We start from the raw sequence: 27,096 nt of genomic DNA, 5'->3' as shown, positions 1-27,096 counted from the left end.
CAGCATTCCTTACATTTCGTTTACACTCTATCATGCATTTCATCACAGTAGCTGTATGACAAAAGCTAACAGCCCATGAAACCAAGGAAAGCATAGTGGAATTTTCTTTTTTTACAGTGTCGTTGATCTAAGTGGGAAATTTGTAGCATAATTTCTCACTTTATTGAATTGCCCCACTAAAAAAACGAAAAGACATTCCTCTATGCCCTCCTTGGTTTGTGGCTGTTGGCTTCTTTCATATGTAACACTGTAATAAGCCCCTCATTTCACTGTCATTGTAACTGACAATATTCGACAAAAATAATGTGATAAAACGCAGGTCCATTGAGAGCAAGGTGAACTGTGCTCCATTTTGGTATTTTCTGGTATGTAGGTCCCCTAATTTATGTCTCGTTAGTAACAGTCCCTGGACAGTAGCTTCAGTGCGCATCTGTTATAGAGAATGTTTCACAAAACATATTCACCGATACCAAAGAATAAATATACTTGTTTCTTGGATATAAAGCTTGCAGGAAAATCCATGCTATTCCTGGATTCCCTTACTACATGAAATGCTACTGCATTTCATGCAATCCATGACACCATTAGTTCTTGTCTTTCATGAAGCTCGGAAAAACCAGACATGGAAAATGAAAATGTAGCTGCATAATGCATCTCGTGCATTAATCAGAAATTCATGGGACATCACAAAAAGCTTCCAATAACACTGTTTTCGTAAAAGCAACTTTACTCTGAATGCTTTTTTTCACACTATGAAAAAATTCAGCTAGTACAAACTTTAGGAATCTATTCTCCGGACTTGGCAGCATCTGGCTGTCCCCAGGTGAGGCTCAGATGGTACAGTCACAATTGCTGCAGAGTGCGTGAGCCGCCACAATCTCAAGCACTAGTGCGGTTCTTATGGTTCTTTCTGTGCATAGTAGACCATGCACAGTACGGCTACCTTTTTGGAAATGATGTCATTTGGCATTTCTATTCATACTGCTTTCAAACTGAAAGTTAACCAATTATGAATCCAATATGAATACTCCTCCAGTGCTTTGAAGTTGGTCACTCTATCTTAAGTAATTATGCTATTAATCAATAAAACCTGAGTTTTTCCATTGCAAAACACATCAGCTTTTTCCTGAACCTTGGCTTAGGTTACAAAAAAAAAGCTGTGTATATACCCCATTCCCTATTTCACCTATGCATACTGATTCTGCACCTTGCTAGTGCATATCCAAGCACATCACAGCTGCTTTTATAAGAGTAATATGTGACTGTGAACTGAAAAGCAATTGTTTGTGTAACTGCCACGTGTTTGGTGCTTGTGAAACTACCTGTACTATGCTCTGAGCACATCAGGTGCATCATGACTGTCTTGACAACTCTTCCACTAACTACATTTCATACACAGACCTTTCAATAAACAGCAGTTGTATAGTATAGCAATGTGACCAGTTTTAAGCCCTTGCTTGTTCAGTACTCTGTAAATTAATCCATTTAAAAGACTCGATTGTGCAGCACCATGCTTATAAATTGAAACATTTGAGCTATACAATAAAGAGCCATTAAATTTAGACTAATAATTTATTGCCCTAGAGTAAGCAAGAAAAGTATTCCTCATCAACATTGCAACAGTTACTGGACCAACTCCTCCAGGGACTGGGGTGATGAAGCTGGCCTTTCTTGACACACCTGCAATGCAATCAGACAAAGAAAAATAAATAAATATAGAGAGGTTTAGGTTTTATGGAGTTTAACGTCCCAAAGTGACATGGGCTATGAGAAACACTGTACTGGAGGGCTCCAGATAATTTCGACCACCTGGGGTTCTTTAACTTGCACTGACATCGCACAGTACATAGGCCTTTAGCATTTTGCCTCCAACGAAATACGACCACCGTGGCCGGGATCAAACCCACGTCTTTCGGGTCAGCAGCCACGCACAATACCAGTGAGCCACCATAGCGGCTCAGTGGATATATAGAGAGAATGTGTAAACCTTCCTTCAATCCCTTGATATGTAATGAGCTAATGAGTAATTCACATTCACTTCGAGCTACCTCTAGAGGGTAATGAAACTGCTTAATATAAGATAAAAATCCTTTTACCAGCTGCTCTGCCCTCCACCCACTTCACACGCACTCTTCACATGTTTGCCCACCTTCTTTCTGTTTAGTCATGCATACTCTATATCTGTCTTCCCTGCTCTCCATGCATGCAGCTGCTGCTCTGAAATTTGCTTGGTTTTATGCTTTTATGGGGGTTTATTGTCCCAAAGTAACTCAGGCTATGAGGGATACTGCAGTGAAGGGCTCCGGAAATTTCGACCACCTGGGGTTCTTTAACGTGCACTGACATCGCACAGTACACGGGCCTCTAGAATTTCTCCTCCAAAGAAATTCAACTGCCGCGGACGGGATCGAACCTGCGTCTTTCGGGTCAGCAGCCGAGCACCATGACCACTAAGCCACTGCGGCGGGCTCTCTGAAACTTGTGCAAAATAAAATCTATTCCACTGATTATGCCAGAAGCCTAGCCATTAGAACAACTTGATTCTCAAGTTCCAATTTTTACTGCTGGATATGGTGACGATTTTGTGCTTTGCAGCACATGTTACATGTACCATAAGTGCATCCATGCTAGAGCCCAAAATCTACATGAAATACCAAACAAGGAATACTATGCAGAAAAGCAAAGAAATAACACTGCCGTCAGCTATGCCTCATCATACTCCAAGAATGAAGCTGAGGCCAGATAGTTTGGTGAAACTGAAGTGATGCAAAATAAATAGACATTAAAAAAAATATTAAGATTGTAACAATTCCACAGATTCTTAATAAACTTAACATTGCCATAAAATGATACAATATTGCAGAAAACAGACCTCATAACAAACTGCATCACACAAGAGAATATTCCAAAGGTTTTTACAACAGTCATTTTGTTCAAACTGAAATTAAGCTGCAAGTATATAGTTAGGGCATCAAAGAATGCAAATGCATGAAACTGTTTATAGAAATGAGTCAAGTTTTCAATGCTACACAGCGGACATCAATTTTGCACATAGAAATTGATATTGTATCTCGCACTGCCAGTCTAGTTGTACTCTGTTTCAGGTTTTTCCAACAGTAACAACTGACAGAAAACCATCAGAACAAAAATAAACATATCAATTAAAGCCCAAAAGTCATTTTTGTGCTCGGCCACATAAACTTATGCAAGCCAAGTGAACTGAAGCATATACAAGTGGTGTCAGAAGCAACGAGAACATGGCTTTGAGATCAAAGTGCACCACACACGAGCTTGTACAATATATCAGGCACACTGTGGTCGGATTTAGAATACTTCAGACGCAGTACGGTTAGATCATGGAGCCAAGTTTTGATTACTTTTGATGCCATTCGTACATGAATGATGGTGCTTACCAGTGGCACATCTAACATTTCATAATATTATCAGCACAGTGATACATGAGCCTAATAAGTATCAACGAGAGTAATTCAATATTGACATCTATTTTTTACTACACATTTACTGTATTACAAGAGAAGGGGTAGTAGGCTCTAATAATGGTTTGGTTTGGTTTGGTTTATGGGGTTTAACATCCCAAAGCGACTAAGGCTATGAGAGACGCCGTAGTGGAGGGCTCCGGAAATTTCGACCACCTGGGGTTCTTTAACGTGCACTGACATCGCACAGTACACGGGCCTCGAATATCTCCTCCAAAGAAATTCAGCCGCCACGACCGGGATCGAACCCGCGTCTCTCAGGCCAGCAGCCGAGCACCATAGCCACTGAGCCACCGCGGCAGCGGCTCTAATAATGGATGTAACATCTCCTTAATTAAATCACATCTAAAAAAATTCATGAGTGACAGCATCAGGGAGAACAAAATGTTGGCCACAACATGCATGTCATCATGCTGCATATTTACCTTCTCCATTGCTTCCTCTATGTCCAAGCACATTCTAAATTCTGCTCACTAAAAAGGCTACTCAGCGCATGTCCCATCAGTGTATTTAACGCTACAGATGCCTGATGAATCTCATAGCCTACCTTTTTCAATCGAAAAATATGCCGACACAGGAAATTTTTCTGAAACTTCCGTTCCCAAAGAATTTTTGTACATGCCTAAACTATTAAATTGATTCTTCCAGATGATTTTTTCAACATTTACAGATTTTTAATTTAAATACTGTTAACTAATAAACCTCTTGAATTTTGGTTTTAGAAGACAAAATTATGCTGCAAATTATAATCTTGTCTGTATAATCTTGTAAAGCAGATTTTTGCAAAGTAGTTTGGAAATGATAGTTGTACTTATTTCTTTGTTCCTCCCAAAAGTGCAAACAGAAAAAATAAGTTCAAAGATTTCAGTACATGCTAATTAATTTTATGGGCAAAAATAATTAACCGAAGTGCCTGCTGCATAGGTTGGGCCCTCTTCTTCCAACATGACGCTGCTCAGCGGCAACTGCTTCAAGTTTTCTCTGTTTTTTTTTTTTTTTTTTCAGTTCTAGAGCTGTCCAGCATGCTTGCCTCCACTTGTGAAATGCTTTCCTTGGCTACTTGGTTGGTTGGAAAGATAAACAAATAACCGCCGTTGAACAAAGCCAAAACAAAGTCTGGCTTAGCAAGACTCTGAGTGGCGCGAAAACAGTGTTGGAAGGTCACGTGCTGCGTTTCTGTCAATCTAAGCTTCTGTTTTGGTTTTCCAGCCAATCTGCAATTGCCACGACCAGAAATGTGCTTCCTTTTTTAGTTTTTTTTTGTAAGTGGTGTGGTGTACTCTCGATAGAAGGTCTCTCATGGCTAGAAAGTGCGAAAAAAAAACTTAGTAACATCGACATTCACTTCGCGTTCGGTCTCTTGCCACTCTGCAGCCACGTCTTGAAAACAGCATTCATAGGCACTTTCAACGGCGAACGCGCACCACCGTCTCGTGAAAACAAACAATTTGTTACACTCCTTTCTACTCCGTAGGTAATAACCAAACTTGGTGAGAAGTTTCTTTATTAAATCTGGAATCTAAAACAGTGCAAATTTAAAAAGATTTTTTGGTGAAAATCATGATTTTAGCCCCATATTCCCTTTCAACTACTTCATTTCATAACAGCAAGAGCCCTGTTGTCACGACATCTAAGATGCTGTCTTGACTTGTGTAATCTCTGCAGTGAGACTTTCCTGCAATCAAGAAGTGACTAGAAGCATGACTCTTATTTTTGAGTAACTCTCTCAACATGGATTTTTGCATTTAAAGTGAATCCTTCTAGCACTTTTAGCACTTCTATGATTTTACCACTTGCAAGTGCTAGCATTCCAAAATTCACATTTTGAGCAGACCAGCAAACTTACTTCTCAGTTCTAAACTTTTATATTTGAACAGCCAGCCAAGTTAGAAGCTTTTCTTTTTTTTGTGCAGCTACTCTAACAATAAGCTGCAAGATGACGGTAACAAAACATGCCCAGAAGCAAGTGTAAAAAAACTTATTGAAGATGTTCACTGATGCACGTTATCAAGTACATGTAGTATTGCTAAGCAACGCAATGTAATCCTCTGTAATATTCTCTACACTCTAACATCCAGTTTGGTGACACTCATATAGGTGAAAGAACTAAGTGCATCAATATTGCTGGCTGCACAAAAATAAGGCTGGTTTAAAGAAATAATTAAGCTCAGCAAAGTTCAAGCTAGTATGAAGCTGTGTAGAATTTTTTGTGTATTTAGTGCATAGTGGCTGATTTAAAAATAGAACATAAATAACTAACCTCACGACACACCAAAGTCTATAAGAAATTGAGTCTAAGCTGTGACTAAGAAAAGACTAATAAAAAAAAAAAAGGTAAGATGTCCTAGTCTGTTTATGCAAACTTGAAGTAAATTGTAAATTGTGGGGTTTAACATTACACGGGACACCGTAGTAGAGGTCTCCAGATTAATTTAGACCACCTGGGGTTTTGTAATGTGCACTGGCATTGCACACCACATGGACGTTATTGTATTTCGCCTCTACTGAAATATAGTCACCGCGGCTGAGATCGAACCACTGGCTTTGGGATCAGCAGCTGAACATCAAAGCCACAGAGTCACTGTGACGGATAACAATCGGTTATAACCGTGACTTAGTGTCTTCCTCCAAGGCAGAAGAAACCTCACTCTGCATTTCAAGGATATATGTAAAAAAAACAGGACACTTTCACTTAGAAAAAAAAGATCTACATTGTTAAGTGCTGAAAAGTACTGAAACTACATTATCTGTGCTATTCACTTCAGAGTAGAACTGAAACAAAGAAAGATAACTTATTACCAGATTTTCTGGTTTAAAAAATGCACATCTGCATAAGTTGTGTACTTTTACATACACTTGTTATGAAAAGATGGTATTTGAATCGCACTTCTGTGCATGGGGTACAGCAAAATTTTTGAGATGTACACAGATGAAAATGTGCCAAATTGTTTTCATCTTACACACACATTTTAAAAATACTTGCATTTTCATTCAACACACTTCTGCATTCTTAGAAGCCATTTTTGAAAAGTGTCGTCTCCTTCATTTTGCTACCTTGCCCTTAGAGGTATGAGCAGCTCTTTCACGGCTTGACAATCTCTTACCCCGAAATGCAATTTTTTCACTGCAGGAAACTGGAAACAGTTGTAACCAGGTCAGGGCTGTAAGGTGGATAAGCCACACGCTTAACCTCTGTGGGCTTAACGAATTGAATAACAATGTTCATCCAATTTTTCTGCATGTGCAGATGGCAGGAATGGCGATTTCATCTGGACAAGGTTAAAATCGCATGAGTAAAGTGGGAAAGGGGACATTCTTCCCTATGTTTCTTGCAGGTCAACCAGCAAATAAGAACACAGTTTATCTTGAAACTCTTCTGGTACCCCTTGTATGAAACCACCTGAAACCAGTAAGTCTGCTTGTGCAAGCCACTACAGCAATGCCATTGGGAATGCATGTGGCACAACAAAAAAGACGAGGGACAGCAGATAAACAGGACAAGCGCTACTCTCAACTGATTTTATTGATTGATGAAACAAACACATTTATACACTTTTTCTCCATGAGCAAACATCGCAAGCACTGAGAGTAGTGCCTGTCCCATTCATCTGCTGTCCCTTGTCTTTTCTATAGTGCTACATGCATTCCCAATAGCAAAATGAACCAACAGGCCCAGCAGAAAGTATTACTGTACTACAGTATTATTTCATGTATGCCCTATTTTACGCACAACTAGTTTCAACAGGCGTCAAATTTTTACTCTCAAATTAAGAAATTTTTAATGCCCCCTCCAATGCTAAGGCTATGAAATCTTGAAAAGAAACAGGCTATGAAAAGAAATAAAAACAGAGTTAACACTGTGGGAATTTTCTTCTGCTCTAGAAATGCCATAAAACTCAATTTCTGAAGTGATTACAAAAATTGTCATTGATTTCACCATTCATCTTCAGCACCATTTCCATTGTCATGTCCTCACTAATGCAGTTGAACCAGCTATAAAAATCCAAGCTGGCACACCACTTCTTCCACACACAAAAAAGAGACCACTCTTTCTTGAATATGGCACCTATTGTTTTGACTGGAACTGAGATTGTTTTCAGATACATACAGTTTCACATCTAATGAACCCAGATGGCTAACTCATGAATGTGGCTTGCGTCTCTGCTATAAAGGCTGCTACATCATGTGTACTGAGCAGATAAGTAATGTGAGCACTTATGTAAAAACATCGAAAGCTTGCATACACACTTCATCATTGCGTAAGATGCAAGGACAAGAATTTGTGAAAAAGAAAACTAACATTTATAACATGTTTACACAAAAAGCGTACTGGCGCTAAAAGACGAGGACAAGGAGGTTATATTAAAACTTCTGGAGTGGAGGCCCCCTATGCATGCATGCAGAAACAGGTGAAGCCAGCCAGACCGACCGGCGGCCATCTTGCCAGGGGCAAAAACAGGCGTGGTTAAATGGGCGCCAGCAGAGTACGACTAATTTTGCGGATTTTTTTTCCCCTTCATCCGCAAGATTAAGTGGGAAACATCTTCTGTTAGGGATGGTGGTTCTAAGGGTACTAAATTCACTTGTATAACCTCCCCAATTTCTGTGCGAATTTGCCTGAAAGGCTCTGTAGGCGATTCCTCTAGTCAGTGTCGCTGCCTTGAAAAGCTGATAATTTTCTCAATAAATCGCGTACAGCGTGTTGTTTCAGCTAATCATGCAATGAAACATTAGCAGTGATAGGACGAGAAATTAACTGACAAACATACTCTTCACTGGGAAGGACGATACAATTCAGGGTTTACAATTACACATGGTAGGGTTCTCGAATACCGAAAACATGCAGAAAGAAACCAAAGCAACTGCAATGGTACAGCAGACTGCCATTGCCTTCTGGATTAAGATCTGCCTCACATAGCCCAGATCACCACTAATACTGACCCATATGGCCCTGCAGTTTAATTTATGAAAGCCAGAACTGCTTCTTGGTGCCATAAAGCTGTGTACGCAGTGTATGTTTCAACTTAAGCCCAAAGGTTATTTAAACATCTGTTGAATCTGTTGTTTCAGCCGGGGTATTCGCTTCAGTGGACGCGGTTGTTGCGACGCGCGTCTCTTCTTTCACTCTTTCCTCAATTATTTTTTAACTCTCTCCTTCTATCTGCACGTGGTAGCGGTGGTGGCTCGGCTCGAGACAGTCGGCAGGCCCGTGCACTTTCCTTTTCATCCTTCTCTCAGTCGCAAACAACAACACATGAACAAAAAAACCGCGCTTTACTTTAATTTAATCAGGGTTTATTCATTCTATTAACGAGTTCCATGGCAAATTAAGGTAGACAGGCAAACATGAAAAGCAGCAAATTACGGAAACAAAAACTGACACCTAAAGAGCACTCTCAAGAACAGCAATGCCGACCATCTAAATCTGGCATATGTATACTGCATTGAGTAATGCATATATACACCAAAGTCACTGATTCTTAAAGATAATCAGTCTGGACAAGAGAGTGCAGACCTTCTCTTTGCAGTTTCCTCGGTTCATCTCCTTAGCAATGTGATGAATTCTGATCTGCAAATAGAGGTGTGCAATTTTCTTCGATAAGTTGTAAATGTGGTTGTCTAATGGGTCGCAGTCCAACAGCTGAGGTTCAAGTTGTGCAAACCAAGCCCTCTCAATAACTGCGGTCAGAATTTCCACTACAAGGTGTTCACATTGTGCATGCAGTAGCCTTAAGTCATTGTACTGAACTTGCAGCACTCTGAGTCCCTTTTCAGGTGCCTCGCAGATCTACAAGACGTTCTTGGATGGTACTATAAGCCCACCACGGCTCTTTGCACGAATCAGGCCAGTCAGCTCACTAGAATGCAGTGCTGCCACACAGTCGTCACATTGTGTTCTAGCAGCAACTTTTGCAGCCACAAATCCTTAATATAGGGAACAACAGAGAAACAGAGCACAAGCACAACCGCAACAAAACACCACGCAGCCACTAAGCTATACGGCGGACGCTACATGTTCTGGCTGTTTTCTGCCCCTAGCAACATGGCGCCTCGTCAGTGAGCGCCGGCTTCACTTTTCGAGCGCCCCCTCCACTCCAGAAGTTTTAGTATAACCTCCTTGGACGGGGACAACACTCACAAGACAGGACTGGCGCCAACTTCCAACTAAGTTTATTCACGGAAAAAACCACTTAATAACCACACGAGCAGGCAAAATGATAAAAGCAAAACAGAAGAAGCAACAGATACAAGGGGTGATTTAACAAAGGCACACGTGCCAAAGCTGTCGCACGTTTACACCTTGAGCAAAGTAAGAATGGTTAGGCAGTGCAAAAAGAAACACCAAATCCGCGCCACTGAATGCATGGCTGATGTTGTGTACGTTGTGCCTCTAAGCTGTGGTAAGGAATATATCGGCCAGACAGGTCAGTGCTTCAATGAAAGAGTGAGGCAGCACAAGATTGCTGTAAAAAAACGGTTATGGCAGCCACATGGCCACTCACTGCAAAAGCTGCAAATGCCGCCCCGGCTTTGAAAACACTAAATTCATTGCAAAGTCTAAAGACAGATTAGAGCATGAAATAATAGAAGCATATTAAATCAAACAGAGGGGGCATATCTGCATAAGCAAGCCATCTGTGTCGTTGTCAGATGAAGAGATTAGTTTTCTTAGTGGATCTTTGTCAGCGTTATAATCATTGCTTTGGTCCTTTTGGCACGTGTGCCTTTGTTAAATCACCCCTACTTACTTTTTCTGTTTTGCTTTTATCTTTTTGCCTGCTCGTGTGGTTAGTAAGTGGTTTTTTCCATGAATAAACTTAGTTGGAAGTTGGCGCCAGCCCTGTCTTGTGTGTGTTGTCCTGGTCTTTTAGCACCAGTACGCTTTTTGCGTAAACATGTCATGCTACAACTAACTAGCTCAAATCAAAGTATTGCTGACACTTATACACTGGAAAGTACCATATAAACTCGACTAAGGGCCACTCTCGTGTACGAGTCGCAACCCCAAACTTGGCAGCCAATAATTTGAAAAATAATAAAACAATGTAAAGGACCAGCAACTATCACTGTGCACATTTCATGTGTGTATATAAATTTTTTTGCGTGGCATGCTTTCCTGGGAGCTACCAGATGATGACAGCTGCCTGCTGCTTTTAATACCATCTTCTAAAATGGACCCCTATGCAGCTGCATGAAATTTAAAGAATAATACAGACACCTGTATTTGGAGTGGATGGCAGTGGCCCACAACAAAGTGACATGGACAGGACAGCTGAAAAGAGCATCACTTCAGCTCCTCTGTTCGCAGATTTTGATTTCACAGCCCCGTGCGCGTTCCAGAAACTCTTGTTAAAAATTTTAAAGTTCAAAAATTTATAATCCAATCGATGGAAGTGAAGACGATTCCATTTATGAAGGCAGCAAAGAGCCAGGCCCAAGCAATGGCAACAGCAATGGCGATTGATAACCTTAAAGGTATGAATTAAACAGCATGACAATGGCTTAAGTTGGGTATGCAGCATGAGTTAAACAACTCAAGTGTGAAATATAGACTAATTAGATTGCCTCCAAGTTCCTTTCCAGATTTTTAAGCAAAAAAAAATTACAAAAAAATAGCAAGGGGGAACTGCACTAACGAAATGAAGTGCACAATGCACAGCAGTAGAGTTCATGGGGCCATTAAAAGCATCTCAGTTATGCTCCCGCTTTTTCATAGAATTTTTAACAAGAATTTCATCATACTGAACAAAAAAAAGTCAAAATGGTGGCATGGGAAAAGTGACATGGCCTCATGTATGCACATAGTCAAATGTGTTGCAGTGGTATGCTATCTATCTTTATGAATGATAAAGGTTACAGACATGCTGTTAACCACCAGAACGACCTTCTCTGACAAACTGCACTCGTTGTTCGAGTTGCTACAGGAATGGAATAAGCAGTTATCAAAAGGCATCAAAGCTTGTCTAAAATATTTTATTGTTTTCTTTATTCACTCAGGAAGTTTCAAACATTCATTATTAAAACCTCTATTCTATAGGTAACAAGATCAAGCTCATCAGATTATGATCCTCAATAAGCTCTGCAGCAGATACATTTGTGAACAACACTGCTTCTGCTTTCATGCTGAAAGGGAGTGACAAGAGGTGATGCACACATGCTGTCAGCCAAGCTCTAATACAACTATGATCGGCTAATAGTGCAGGTTTATTTTTTACCACGGTGAGGTCACACACCTTTGCAGGACTTTGCGTCTGCGCTTCACTAAGTTACTGACCTGTAGAAACAATTTCTCTGGTTCAGTTTCCTTCCTGAAAACACTATGATGTGTGATGTGCCTAACTTCTGTATTGTGCTTCTCTAGCAGTATGTGGCATATTGTATAAGGTGCCTTCCCTGACAATACATGCATATATTGGTACTGTCCACTGGCCACTCAGTCACTGCACTACCTCCTGCACAAGCTGGTCACGTCACGTGCAATGCTTTACCTGCCTGATCAGCTGCTGCTGCAGCATGCCGGCAGTGCACAGAATGTAATGGGAGCTATACACTACAATGCGCAGCAACATGTGGAAAAATACTTTTCCGAACGAGATAGGGGAATGTTCGAAGTGGTCTTAAAAAGCAAATGAGAGCAGCTTCATGCCTCATGTAGCTAGCTTGCTGGTTTCTAAAGTGAGGACAGAATCACTGAAATCTAGTAGCTCCCCATTCTTTGTGGCGAAGAGCTGCCAACTATCCGTATTGTACTATCAGCAACAAATGAAATGTGAGCAAGATAATGAAACGGAAACAGCAAAATGAGAGATTTTAGATGAGGCACACCTGATTTTCACTCCAGGGAAGTGTTAATGTGCCTCGCCTCTATTTCTTCTCCAGCAATTAATATTTTTGCATTCTTGTGATCACGTTGCAAGTATCCTGCTCACATCTAATTTTTTGCTGACAGTGCAAACCACCAGCTCCACCAGCAAGTGCAAACATACTATCGACAGGAAAAATAAATGGACCATGACAGCAAGTTAAAAATTTTATTCTAGGCCGTTTAACACTGCATTCATAAAATGATGAGCGTGACAAATGCAGTCTACATTGCTTAGCATTTACTGACAGAGTAAACCATAACTGATATGCCAGGTTTTGAGAAATAGATTTTAAATCTGCTACAGTGACTTATTTACTTCTCCTGTTGATAGCACAACAACCCTGCTGGAGTGCTTCACATGCAGCACAGTCAGGTAAAAGAAAGCGCATATTTTCATTTGGTATACACTGTGAAAATGTCCCCTAAAACGATCCCCTATTACCTTCAAAGTCAACATCTCCGACCAGCCTCGTCTTGCCTGACAACTTGTCTTGCACCCTTGTAATGCCCACATCAATCACACAGGCTCCATCCTTGACCATGTCAGCGGTGATCAGTCCTGGCACACCAGTGGCTGTGATGACTATGTCAGCCATCTTGGCCAGTGCCTTTAGATCCGACGGATGGGTACGGCTATGGCAGCTTGACACCGTGGCATTGCCTGGATGAAACAACAGAAAACTGTTCACGGGAGAGCACTCCAGCGTTGCCATTTGCACAGAAGAAAGCAGGCAAGTGAAAGGGGTGACAGTACAATGCAGCACACGAGTGATCAGGAAGGTAATAATGATGAAAAGTTATGAACAAATTATTTATTAAGAACACTTATGAAGAACAAATTTATTATTTATTTTATTTTGAACATACTGCAGGCTGAGCGCCCAAGCAGGAGCGGTATACATTTACATAAAATTCAAAAAAGTATGAAAGCACAAGTTACAAAACACATCAACACATTGAGTAGACCAGTTGAAACGGTTTGGTTTGGTTTATGGGGTTTAACGTCCCAAAGCGACTAAGGCTATGAGAGACGCCGTAGTGGAGGGCTCCGGAAATTTCGACCACCTGGGGTTCTTTAACGTGCACTGACATCGCACAGTACACGGGCCTCTAGAATTTCTCCTCCAAAGAAATTCAACCGCCGCGGCCGGGAGACCAGTTGAAACGGTTATTACTGCACATAAAATATAAGCACAAAAAAAATGACACAATCAAAACCAACACCCAAGAACTGACAGGAGGCAAGATTTCATAGTCATTACATACTTAATTCCAGCATATCTAAAGACTGGAGGGAAGAAGCAGGCAAACTATTCCAATCTGCAATTGTATTAGGGAAAAAGGAGAATTTGTATAAGTTAGTCCTTGCAAAATACAGAAATGAATGCATAAGTGGTTGTGGTGTGCACCTCGCTCTTTGTCCTTGTGCATGCTGCGATTTTTCATCATGAACAGCAATGAATTAGCCTGAGTTGCTATCCTGAACAGCTATATATGTAGCAAATTAATGAGCACGTTAAATACATTGCACAAAGAACTATTTATATATATACAAATCTACTGGACCGGTAGCTTTTTGTAGTACCAAGGGGAGTCATGAATGCGTGCCTTAATAACCTTGTTTTCATGTTACACACAGTGCCATCTCCATCCACCATGCTCACATGCTGAACAATGCTAGTGGAGTGTTCTTCATTCCTTGTTCTCGTTGTGTGCACCATGAATTTTCATTGTGAGGTACTGCCAACTTGCCTGATGAGTTACTATGAGCTGGCAGCTGACTACTAATATTATGAGAGCAGTCTGTACACGTTCTGCCTCAAATCGCCCTTAATGCCTCCGACAAAGACAGTTGGTTTTCTCTAACTCCTGCTAATGCATTGTGGCTATGACTGTGTTTCTGCTGCTTTACAGGTGTTGCCTAGCCACCCTCTGGTTAAAAATTTGTTAAGATTCAGGTGACTGTATCCGCCGCGGTTGCTCAGTGGTCAAGGCGCTCGTCTACCGAGCCGGAGTACCCGGGTTCGAACCCGACTGCAGCGGCCGCATTTCGATGGAGGCAGAACGCAAAAGGCGCCCGTGTGCTGTGCGATGTCAGTGCATGTTAAAGATCCCCAGGTGGTCGAAATTATTTCGAAGACCTCCACTACGGCACCTCTTTCTCTCTCTTCTTTCACTCCCACCTTCCTCCCTTCCCTTACGGCGCGGTTCAGGTGTCCATTGAGATATGTGAGACAGATACTGCACCATTTCCTTTCCTCAAAAATCAATTTACCACTTCTACTCAGGTGACTGTGAGGCACCATTGGAGGAATGTGCTCCCACAAAAACTGCCTGTGAGGACTGATTAAGGGTGGATTTACAGTCACTGCAATGCAGCAAAATTGTTGTTCTTCTCTCAGCCACGTCCTCTCCAAGATAATTTCTCTTGCTTGCTGAGGTGACTAAGGGCCACAAAGCAAAACTTCTCTTTCTCCTCCTTACTATGGAGAGGTGTGAACCTATATTTAGAGCCTACAATACTCGCACTGCATGTGTCCTGGTGTACATGTGCCAACACCTCTTGCCTGGACATAGCAGATCAGCACCGTGTGTACTGCACTATGTTGCATGCTACATAAAGCAAGATACTAATCACAACACAGCTGTAGAGTGTGGTAGTGTTTGACACAGATTTAGAATGTGGCCTCTGTAGAGATTGCGCATGGGATGAATAATAAATTGCAATAGAAAAAGAAACACACAAATGAAAGAAAATAATATGACAATACATAAGCCTTCCCCCCCCCCCCAAGAAATATGAAAAGAAAACATGAAAAGGCCTTGTCTCAAAACTTGCTCACAGTAGAAAGGAAACTACAAACATGAGACAGTGGATTATGAATGCACATTGCTCTTAAGTGCTCATGAGTCAACCATAGATGTTTACAGACCAATGCCACCTGCTTGCAGTTTCTCCTCCAATGCTAACAAATTGTGACACATCACAGAAAGTGAAGCTGAAGCAGAAAAGTGAAGCTAGAGCACTTGCACCTATCTTCACATTGAAAAAATAATGGCGCAGTGAAAGACCATGGCTGCAAAGTGCTGGTGACTAAACACCAGAAAAATGCATCACCCATCAATAAGGATGACTGATCAAATATATTCACATGGCCCATCACAGAGCAGATCCATTTGCATGGATGAGAACATTGGTTATGCTGAGAGGGAGTACAGCTGGGAGTGTAGGGCTGTAATATTTTGCAAAGACGATCTCAACTGCCCAGTCTGCCTTCTCTATTTAAAATACATAAATAATCTGATCAGATTTCTTTAAAACTCAAAGTTAACAGCACACCTCCTTCACATCCCCACCTAACTTCAACAGCACTGCTCTTTAGGCATGAAATGCTGTTTCCAGTGCTCACTGCATTTTTGTGCAAATCACAATGAGGCAATTTGACTTATCCAAAGTCACAGTACATTTTTTTCATTCAGAGTTCACAAGCTTCACTGAGTCTCAGTTTTACAGTGCAGCTCTTTGGCGCCCGTTCCTGCGTTTCACAGCATCATCGTTGTTCCTCGTAACCAGCTACGTAGCCGGGGCAGCACGCTGCTCTAGCTGCGCGCACACCCAAACCGAAATGCATAGCCGCCGCCGTTCACCACTGCGTGTACCCCCCTCCCCCACCCCGCCCCTGCCCTCTTCCTCCGTGGCAGCGACCGCGCAACAGCGTACGGTGTTCTCCGGTTGCCGAACCGCTGTCTCGGCATCAGCGGATCACGGTGCATGCATCCCAAGCCGAAACGCGGAGCCACATTCACTTGACTCGCTGGCAGCGTCAGCGGCATTAATCAGTCGCTGCTATCTCTTCGTCGCACAGCATTCATATGTGTCAATGCGCTGCCTCCCGCGACCTCCCGATAACTTAACTGCTCTAGTTGTAATTGTACATACATGTCTTGCTCGAATTCTTTGCCTCAATCTATCAAAAAGCTGAAACAGCTGATGAACTGCGCTCTAATTTCGCATTAGGAAGTAACGTAATCGTCGGAAATTTTTTTTATTCGTTCATAATTTGGGTTAAAAGCAGTGAACGGTGAATAATATGTAGAATGCCCTTTATACATGCACAGCCTTAAGATAGCCAAACTTAGAAGCAAAATGAAGATGGCAGAAATTTCAAGGACAGTTGTGGCAGCATTCTTTAAAACGTTAATTGGAAAGCAAGGTAAGTACAGCAAGAAAAAAGTAAGAAACAACCAAAGGACCGTGAGAAAACAATAGAAAAAAAATGAAGCTTTAAAGCTGCCAGCATTTGAAAGAAAGCACAATTTTGCAGAAAAAAAATAGTTTGGAATGAGTTTTTTGGCAGCTCGATGTTGAAAATGAGGCAGCCGAGAAAGCTTCATACCAAGTGCCTGAGACTTAATTCCTGAATGAGGAATCTCACTGCAAGTTGTCCATGTATTTTAATTATGCTATGCTTTCTATAGTTTGACATGCAAATTTTCTTTGTATAATATGTTTCTACCAGTTTCTAAAGACTGACAGAAACCCAGCATAAGAAAACATTCAAATTCGGATATTTTTGGAATATGGGTAGAACAGCAGTCTTAAACAACACAGACAAAACTGCTTCGCTTTCTCAGTTAATAACCATGCCTTCATGAACCACACACAAGCAAGAAAGACTGTTCAAGACTTTACAATACTCAATTCTGTGGTTGAATGAACACATGCTCCCTCCTCCCAAGCATCCAAGGTAAAAAAATGCATAATACCAACATATCATACACAATTCACGGTAAGAGTACATTTTATGCAGTCGACTACCTTATTTTTCTTGAACTTTGTGTAAGCTGCAAAGCTCATGATTTTTTCCGCAGTTTTTATGATAGGTTCAACCAAACAAAAAGTGCTCCCACCCAGTTATGAAAACAGCTAACACAAACGATCACAAATGGCAACAGCACAATAAATGTACTTTGTGATAACACTACTTTCATCAAAGTGAACAGAAATTAGAAGAATGCGACATTTTATGTGTTAATAGCAGTCAAGCTCTTGGAGCTAATGTTGAAGCTATATCAGAACAGCCATCCTCTTGTTTTTATTTACCAGGAAAAGGCAAGGCACAAGGTCATGACATGATCATAAAATCAGTAATATGATCTCAGCCCTACACTGCAAGCGGGTGTGAAGTTCTGCATAAGTTTTGCTTTTGGTAACATGCTACACTTCTAGCAGCACAAACAACTCCGACGTATCAGGATAACTTCACCGCAGTGGTTGTCACATGCCATAATATCCTTTCCACATTGGATGCTTTCTGTATGCTTCTTGTCTAAAAAAAACAGCTCCAAAATCTGCTGGACAGTTTAGAAAAAAACTTAGTGCAAGGTGCACTTATTACATAAAAATGCTTAACATCAAGAAGGTTACTGAGTTTTTTACCATATTCTCTTGTTGAGCCAAGCATGATTGAGATGGGTAGCCCAACTATTGTTGAACGGCCACAAACTAGAACGTGCTTGCCATAGGTGCTTACACCTGTCAAAAAAATGAAAAACATAGTGTGAGAAAATACTCACTAGCACACAAAAAAGGTCATTTGAAAACGACCAATGAAGCAAAAAAAGCAAATTATAGAAGACATGAGAAACACTTAGTTGAAAAGGATGTCAGTGAATAGAATGGATTTGCATATGAACATTAGGAAAAAGTAGCTGCTTCAAGCCAGCAGCCTGAGGCCCGTTTCGCATGCTGTGGCTTTCGCCTCCAGATGCTGCGATTATCATCAGTCTGTGACAGAAGAGAGAGTCAGACTAGCCATAGATGGCTTGCAACGGGTTTCCATTTGGTTAGAACTTAACCGCAGCATCAATGTGCTCACTCTGTGACTGAACAATGGGGAGCACTGAGACAGCGTGCGACATGGGGTCACATGTGAGGAGTGGCCGTGGCGGAAGCAAAACTTTATTCTAATCAAAACATGTGAAATAGTGCATTGCATCTAAAACTACACTGATTATAACAACGTCAACACATTCCGTTTTGTGCTACTGTTACGTTTAATCACGGGTTCCCCACGCACACATCAAGCAATCCTGCGTGTCACTCTGAGCGAACTTGTTGGGCGTGCGTTGCATGTGAACACACTGACAGAAAATTGCACTGTGACATCAATGACTACGGCAAATTTTTTCATTCTAGTTGCATCATGTGAAACAGGTCTCAGAGAAATAAAAAATGATATGTTGATATCCAGCCTACCATCACTAGCTAAGCCAAACTTAAACCCCACCTTAGTCTAGCAGCTCAGGACAAAATGAACTGCTTACATCCAGAACATATTTAGGGAAATAACACATACCACCAAAGTACCTTCAGCTAGTAATGAGATAGGTTACAATTTCACTGTGATGCTGTTGACTAATGAGACAATCATGAGTTCATCATATTGGCGATATTCCGCGCCATGCAGAATGCTCAGTTCCAGTGTTGCAGTTAGGAATTTGATGAAATTGCAGCAAATTTTTTGTGACCCCAATTGATAATTCCATATGCTACTTAATGCTCTCACTACACAAAGATTACTGCCATTGTATTGAGGAGTGTTCTTTGTTATTGTCAAATGCAATGGTATTTTTCTGCCTTCGGAGACATATGGTGTAGTTGGCACAAAACAAAAGTTCATCAGTGAGAAGGCAAGAACAAAGCTACCTGCACTATTTTCCCAAAGCAATTTCACTCTCCTACCAACATGTTCTATTATGTTATTTTAGTTGCTTTCAGGGCAGTCTACTCAGGTTACAGTGCCAATTCTCCAACAGCAAGGCATCCGCCAACAAAATTCCTCAGAATGAAAGCTTAGCTGCACAAACTACACCCATACATGTAGCAGTAGTACAGCTAGTGACATATGCAATACATTTTCAGAGTACCTAGCTGGTTATAAGCCGATGTAAAGTCCAGCCTCCTATGGCTGCACTCATCATGTGAGGTATGTATAAGACAACTAATGGTATCGGAGAGCTTGAAGACATCTTATTAGTCCACATGTAGTTAGTTTCAACAACTTCAGGATTTCTGAACTGTAGTCAAGTTTTAGCTTGTAACATTTATTTCACTACACTCCCCTAATCACACTTCAAGTGGTCACTCACTGTAGACTTCAAGCTCTTTCATGTGCAGCTTAACCTATAAATTTGGCATCAGTATTACAGAACCAATATTTCAGCACACCTGTTACTTAACTTCGGTTCAGATAATCATATGCCAATACTGGCAACCATAGCAGCTAACTATTTATGAATTGCCTGTAGATTGCTTTTGTCACAACTATTCATGATAGATACTGCTACTTGTAATCACAGCCATAATGACAAAAAACTTGCCCTTGCTCATTAGAAAACACAATATAAAATGTCAGAACATGATCCAGGTCTTTAATTATTAGCTTTTTCTGTAGACTAGCTTTGGGTCAAGTGAACCGAATACCTAGATCAACATAATAAAGTGAACAGCATGGGTGTGAAATTGGTGGCTGCTCTGGTGTTAATCACATCATTCCATACAACTGTGATGTTTCACTACTGTACGCAACCACTGCCCTGAGTTCTCAAAGATATGGTGCGAGCATTTCTATAGAAGCTATGAAATGCATGAGCCATCTGGTAATGCTGACATGGTGCTCCCCATAGTTGGAACACTTCTAAACCACGGAGAGTATAGTTTAAATGTCATGTCACAAAAGTGAGTAAACACAAACACTATTATGCTCTTTTGCAGGAAGGTTCTGCTCTGATATCCTGCCTGAAAAAAGGATGTTTGAAATGACTCAGTCATATACTTTACTTCTCAGACTTTGTTCACATATTCAAGACTTAAACAAATATGCTCAGGCATCCAATAAGAGAGCTAAGTCGGGCTGGTTGGTTCATGTTGAATGAAACGAAGAAACAGCGCTGACAAACAGGACGAGAGAAAAGAAGAGACAGACACAAGCGCTGTCTGTCTCTTCTTTTTTTTCTCGCCCCATTTGTCAGAGCTGTTTCGGCGTTTCGTTCAATACACAGGCATAAGCATATCTCTGTTTGCGCCAGTTTCAGATATAGTTCCAGAGCCTCAATCAACCCTTTCTAAAACGTTCTGCTGATTTCTTCACATCGCACTTTACCCAACTATAACGGTGCCACTTGCCACTTGTCAAGTAAAGATGAAGAGCAGAACGTGCATGCTAACACTCAAAGTGTGCACGTGGTATCACCACAAGAACCACATTGACATCAGCTCCATCATAAGACATAAACTGCACTAGCATTTCATGCATAAAAAAATTGTGTAGGTATGCAATAGTGCACTGATATCAGTGGGAATGCCAATGAGCATTTTGAAGCAGACTTTGTACCAGGTAAGCACATCAATTTACAGCAGCTGCCTTCAGTCTTGTAGCATGAGCCTGTTGGTTTATTTGAACTGATGCTTTGATCCTGTCAACATCAAGCACATTAAAAAAGCTCCCCTTAATATGAAGAAATTTTCGGCCCGTTTCAAGTTTGTATATTGGCAGTCAACTGCAAGGTAAGAAATGAATTTTTACAATTAAATATAAAGATGTCCCTTCAGTAGAAGCAGAAAAAGCTATACCTGACAACATACAATACGCAAAAACTTACAAGAGCAGATAAACAGACATGAAAATAAGAATGATATAAAGATGATTTCTGCTCCACAAGACATTAGCATTAAGCTCATTTTCCCCTCATATTCTTCTCAGCCACTTTGTCTCTCCAGCTCTAGTCAATAGCACTTAGCCCTTTTCAATTCATGGAGGTTTCTCAGCTTTGTATGCACAAGTGAACCAACACTACGCATCCCTGAACATGCAGTTTGACTTGATCACCGCTTTTCTATACTCATAGTTCAACAATTTCACATGCACCGTTTTCAGCATGCATGCTTAAAATAATGCAACTGTGAAATATGAAGAAAAAAAAACAGAAAAGAGAAAGGTGCACTGGCCAGATCATGGCTGGGACCGAGCCACTCGAGCCCGGCTGAACCCGGCAGGCCATGGGGATATGTGGATGAGTGGAAAAGTGACATGGCCATTCGGCAGCCCGTTGGATGTTGCATGCAGGAAATGGTGTTGGTGTCGTGTTCTAAAGGGAGGTGTAGGAAACAGATATGTAAAAAAGCTGAGGCTGTAGTTGATGTGCAACTACACGTGTGAGAGGCCTACAAAGGACACGGAATACAGAAGCCATCAGTGACAACAGAGTGCAGCAGCAGTAGTGAGAAGCTCAGAATAAGGTTGAATGCAGAAGTGGCGAGCAGTCAAATGACGGCAGCATGAAGATTTGAAAAAGGCAGAACGTCTGAAATGGTATGTGTCAGAAAAACAAGAATTTCAAGCAAAGCAGCAAAACATTAAGCGGTGAGTGCATTACTTTTAGGGTAACGTCACCTTCAGTCGTAGCTGTGCTGCCAAGGCAAAAGTGCTAAACACACGTGCAGTAGCTAACAGCTGGTGAAGAAGTCCGTGAAAGTGACACAGAACTGAATTTGAGTCAGACAGCCTTATCACCCTTTTCAACTAACAAGTGTTGCAGCCAAGTGGGCATTTGCTGCAGCTTCTGTTGGTTGTTGGAACTGTATTCAAGTGCAGCACTGGTGCAATTTAATCAAAACCTCTCATCTGTAGCAACCTGCAGCAGGCTCAATGAAGTGGCCAAGTTTGGTGCAATTGGTGGAGCATTCCCACCACTGCAATGAAGCTGGCTTGACAAGCTGGAAAAGGGCTACTGCTCCAGTGGCAAACAATTAAATATATTGTCATCTAATGCAATCAGTTTCCGTTGCGACTATAAAGAGTACTGAATAGACCATGACGTCAAGGAGTGCTCAGACAAACACAGCGGCTGATCATGTTGGCTTGCACTTTTCATGCTGCATGGGACAGGGTCCTAAGCATTTTGCAAGGATCATGTAAGCCTGTAATAACAGCACCCTTCACTGAACATCACAGAAGCTCATAGATGTCTAAGTGGTTATCGAGTAGCACTATTTTGTCCTAGTGACATCCAAGTTATGATGTGCTAAAATTTTATGTTTGTGCAATCTTTAACGCCTAATTATTATCTTCTGAGCTATTAAGATACCTTGCAGAAAAAATCTAGGTCGACACAGAATGTAAACCTCGCAGAATGTTTTTCTCTTCACCTACATTTCAAAATTTTTTGTCAGTATCCTTTTAATCATGTTACGTAATGGAAAAGTAAGATCACACTTGAACGTACATCCCAATGGCATAATGCATGCTCTATACCTTGAGTGCAAAACTTTAGAGTGCAGTTTCCACTGTCTATGTCAGCATTACTATGTATATCAAAAAGACAACATAAAAATATCCCAGGCATGAACTCTTGTTGGTGTTGTTTCTTTTCACAAGCTTCTCCTGAGTTACCTTGGTTCCAAATTTAAATATGAACGAAAACCAACACAGAATAATGTTCTGACATCAACCTATCAATGGTTGATGTATTTGTGACCATTCCCATTGCTGGTATGCATTTATGCGCTGCATAAGAGCACCTCCAAGCAGCAGGTAAACACTGGCCAAGTTCTTAGTTGCAAGGTTGATAGAAGAGTAGCACTTACACTACAAAATTCAACCTTTTCACTAGAACTCTACTTTTTTTGCTCTCCCTAAATAACCCCCTTTTTTCTAGTCTGCATACCAGGCAGGCCAATACCATAAGGCCCCCTGTATTGTAGCTCTGAGCATTTGCAGGACAAATTGTGCTTCTAACTGCACAGCTTGGCTCTCAATGTAATCTCTATTTATCCCCAAAAAACGAGTATTTCAGTAAGTTAGATAAACATTCTCACAAGAAACCTGCCAGGTGGAGTAAAATAATATATATATATATATATATATATATATATATATATATTACCTATACCTGCCCAAGTACAGCTGTATGGCTCTCCTTTGTTGCTGTACAGATGCGAAAAATAGAAACCCAAGTGCACGAACACCACTTCAGGTCGCATTTTCAAAAGGAGCAGTTTAACGAGCACTTTCACAGAATAAAGCAAGAGCATTCAATAATACAACTTCACATAAAATTTTGACTGAACTTGGATCTTTGATAGGAAAAAATTAAATTGTGGGGTTTAACGTACCAAAGCGATACATGGGCTATAAGGGACACTGTTGTGGAGGGCTCCAAATTAATTTAGACCATCTTAGGTTATTTAACATGCACTGCCATCGCACAGCACATGGGTGTTTTTGTATTCTGTGTCCATCGAAAAACGATTGCCGTAGCTGGGATCACCACTGTGACCTTGGCATCGGCAGCCGAACGCCAAAGGTACTACAATAGATGCTTTTTTACTGGGTACAATGCTGAAATAGAACATCATTCCAATCTGCCTGTGAGCACTTACCAATGCGTTTAAGTATTTCCACTATGGCTAGTGGTGTGCAGGGAGCTAGGGAACTCATGTTCAAGCATAGTCTCCCCATCTGAAGAGCATGAAAGCCATCCACATCCTTGGATGGCAGTACTGCGTTGCATATAACACTTTCCTCAATTTGAGATGGAAGTGGTAACTGGACGAGGATGCCATCCACATTTTCAGAGTCATTAAGCCTCTGGACAATGTCAAGTAATGCTATTTGTGTAGTTGTAGAAGGGAGGTGCAGGCTATCAGTTTCTATTCCTGGAAAAGAAAAAAGCAAGAGATTATTCATATATTGACAACAATAATTTAGTACCTTCTAGTACTGTAATGCCGCTTAATAAAGGATGCCATTTGGTGCGATTGCAATTAGCCACCAACCCAAGTGACAACGCACTCAACAAAAGTTAGTTCAGTTTCCTTGAGTCAAAGTAAACTGGTATGTAAGGCCTAAATGCATGTGCTACTACGTCTAGACACTTTCTCTGTTGATGCTCTTCCAGCTCCTGCATCAGCTCTCTGAATCTCATCTTGTGTTTAAACATCCCAGCAGCATGCCTAAATATAAATTACCTATGAGAACACGACTTTGTGCACCCATTCAGGATTACTGCAGCCAACATGTGTGACACAGCATATAAAAAGAACATGCATTAAGATACTGCATTAACACTTCTTCTTGGGCGAGTTGGTGCATACTTGATTTGAAGAAAATAGCGCCAGAGCATGCAGACCACGAAAAGACAAGGACGAGACACAAAGCGCAAAGACATTGCGCTTTGTGTCTCGTCCTTGTCTTTTCGTGGTCTGCATGCTCTGGCGCTATTTTCTTCAAATCAAGTATGCATTAAGATTGCTGCTGCTTGCTTGTTTTTGTAAAAGAGTTATGCATTAAGCAATGAGCAAAACTTTGTCTGCAAGTTTGCAGGAGTGTGAAAATGAGAATTAGATGCTATGTGATGCATTCTTTTGTATAGTCGCAGAATGTCAACTGACATCAGTAAGTTACATAATCTACCCAACAGTACCTGAATCAAAATGGCGGTTCATGACATCTTGTTTTGACAACATACAATAACAAAGTTTGCCACAAAGAACAAAATACCAGCTGTTTGGTTTGACCTTCGCATAGGGCTTGACGTCCTAAAGAGACTCAGGCTATGAGGGACGTCGTATTGGCGGGATCCAGATAATTGCGACCACCTGGGGATCTTTACCATGAACTGACATCACTCAGTACATGGGCCACTAGCGTTTCACTTCCATTGAATGCGACCACCAAGGGTGGGATTGAACCCGCGTCTTTCAGGTCAGCAGAAATATCAGTAGCAGAAATTCCCACACGCTTCAGCACGTGCATGGAAATACATGCGTGAGAGCAAGGAATATCTAAAAAATCAGCACTACATTTTAAAGGTAGTCAAAAAAGCATTCATAATTAGCCTCGGAGTGGTTGCCTATTGGCAGCCGCGATGGAAGCCAAGAAGAGTGTTGATGAAGTTACAAAAGTAGACAGGCCCCTCCAGATCCCAAGAAATTGGGATAATACTTGAAACGAAGTGTAACACAGTTCAGCATATGACTGAAAGTTCAGGCTGTTGAGAAATTTATGACTGCAGGGTTCCACAACAGGTGACAGGGGAGTAGAATGCTCAGTGCAAAACCATCACAAAAGGACTGCTCCAGAGATACTGAAATGAAGAAGATAATTTCCTGCTCTGTATTGTGCCTAGTGATGAAGCTGGCTCCATCGTCGTGAGCTCGAAACAAAAGGTGCAGAATGGAATGCCATCACTCAAACTCTGCATCAATAAAGAGAGCAAAGGTCGTGCCATCAACTGCAAAGGTTATGGGCACAGTGCTCTGAGATGCAGAAGTTCAATTTTGCTTCTTTTTCTTGAACCTTGGTACGTCGTAAATGCAATGATAAATGTAATGAACCCCAAATAATGCTTAATATGTTGAAATAGTCCAGAAGTTCCTTCCTGCATTGTACAATAAGTGACCTGGAAAAGAAAGCATCTCCCAGCATGACAAAGCTAGTTTTTGCACTGTTTGCTTGAAGGAAAAAATGGGGCTGGAAGTTTTTCTCTTTCTCTACAGGTCTGGCTTGGCTTCTCTGGACTTCCATCTGTTCGGATGCACAACAAATCAGATGGAAACCCACCACTAGAAGACACCACAGACAATCCTCTTTAAGGCAAGAATAGAGCTCTACTAAAAGGGTATTCTCAAACTTCCAGACTGGTAGGAAAAGTGCATGCAAACATGCGAGTATTATGTGGGAAAACGATCATACATCTACAAAATTAAACCACATAGTTTTGCTCTCAGTGAACTAGTGTAATAATTTGGAAAAATAGTTGCTCATGAACTTTAGCAAGACAACTGTACCCATATGCTACACGTAATTTACACAAAAATTTTCAAGTTCCATTTGCCATCTCTAAGTCCAGACTCCACATTGTCTGCAGAGGTGACACACACTTGACATGAGCACATGAAATTGAAGTTTCTCTATCAACGCATATGATGCTTCCCCTGCAATGTTGCGACATGAGTCAGTGGCATAACATGGGGGTAAGGTCAAGCCCACCTTAGTTTCTAATGTTTCACTGATGTAGCTGCAGCTAGAAAACGCTTCAACTGATCGAAAACTAATTGGCAACATGTGTGCAAAATAGATGCCATGCCCTCCACGTTCACTACTTTGAATTAAGGGAAACTTCGCATACATTTCAGAACCCCGTAGGTGCAGCCATGATCTAACGGGATCATACGCTTGTAAGCGATCGTTACGTACCTGTTCTTTCTGCAGCTTTGATCTTGTTCTTGACGTAGACGGAACTCCCTTCGTCATTACCAACTAATACGGCGCTCAAGCGCGGCCGCCGCCTGCCATCGGAAAGTATGCCATCAATCGCAGCTCGGATTTCACTCTCGATTTCGCGAGCAATGCGCCTTCCGTCGATAACCTCGGCCGCTCTAGCAGTTTGAAACCTGGAAGCGACACACAGGTCAGAGCAGAATCGAAACATAAAATTTAAGAGCGAAAACGGCACGTACTCAGGTGATGTCGCTTGGTGTGCAGATCCAGAACAGTTTCGAACAAACCGAACAAAACGTAGTGCTTTGAAAGAATGCATATTATGTGCTAAATTTAATTTTAATCTTCTCATCAAGCAAACAGCGCCTAGGTTTCCCACGCCGCTTGTTTCACACGTTTAGAGGCCATATTGAAAGCGTCCATTTTGAAGCTTGTGCAGTTTCTATGG

The 27,096-nt window shown here is 41.3% G+C and overlaps 1 protein-coding gene across 2 annotated transcripts; it reads right to left on the bottom strand.

Moving 5' to 3' along the window:
- Positions 1-1,558: 1,558 nt before the first annotated feature.
- On the bottom strand, positions 1,559-27,077 carry Nmdmc (NAD-dependent methylenetetrahydrofolate dehydrogenase). Of its 2 annotated transcripts, none has more exons than XM_089582083.1 (6): positions 26,888-27,077; positions 26,625-26,821; positions 23,807-24,082; positions 17,804-17,899; positions 12,806-13,024; positions 1,559-1,680 (listed from the first exon to the last, which is right to left on the bottom strand). In XM_089582083.1, the coding sequence occupies exons 1-6, from the start codon at positions 26,998-27,000 to the stop codon at positions 1,565-1,567; spliced, it is 1,017 nt and encodes a 338-aa protein (XP_089438209.1). In that variant the 5' UTR covers positions 27,001-27,077; the 3' UTR covers positions 1,559-1,564. The 2 variants fall into 2 exon arrangements, with proteins under 2 accessions (XP_089438209.1, XP_089438210.1); XM_089582084.1 differs by lacking the exon at positions 1,559-1,680 and adding an exon at positions 10,351-10,770.
- Between the last annotated feature and the right edge of the window lie 19 nt (positions 27,078-27,096).

The sequence above is a fragment of the Amblyomma mixtum genome, chromosome 3, assembly GCF_055824585.1.
Source record: "Amblyomma mixtum isolate Tamu chromosome 3, ASM5582458v1, whole genome shotgun sequence".
Lineage (NCBI taxonomy): Eukaryota > Metazoa > Arthropoda > Arachnida > Ixodida > Ixodidae > Amblyomma > Amblyomma mixtum.
This window is presented reverse-complemented; position numbering and strand designations above follow the sequence as displayed.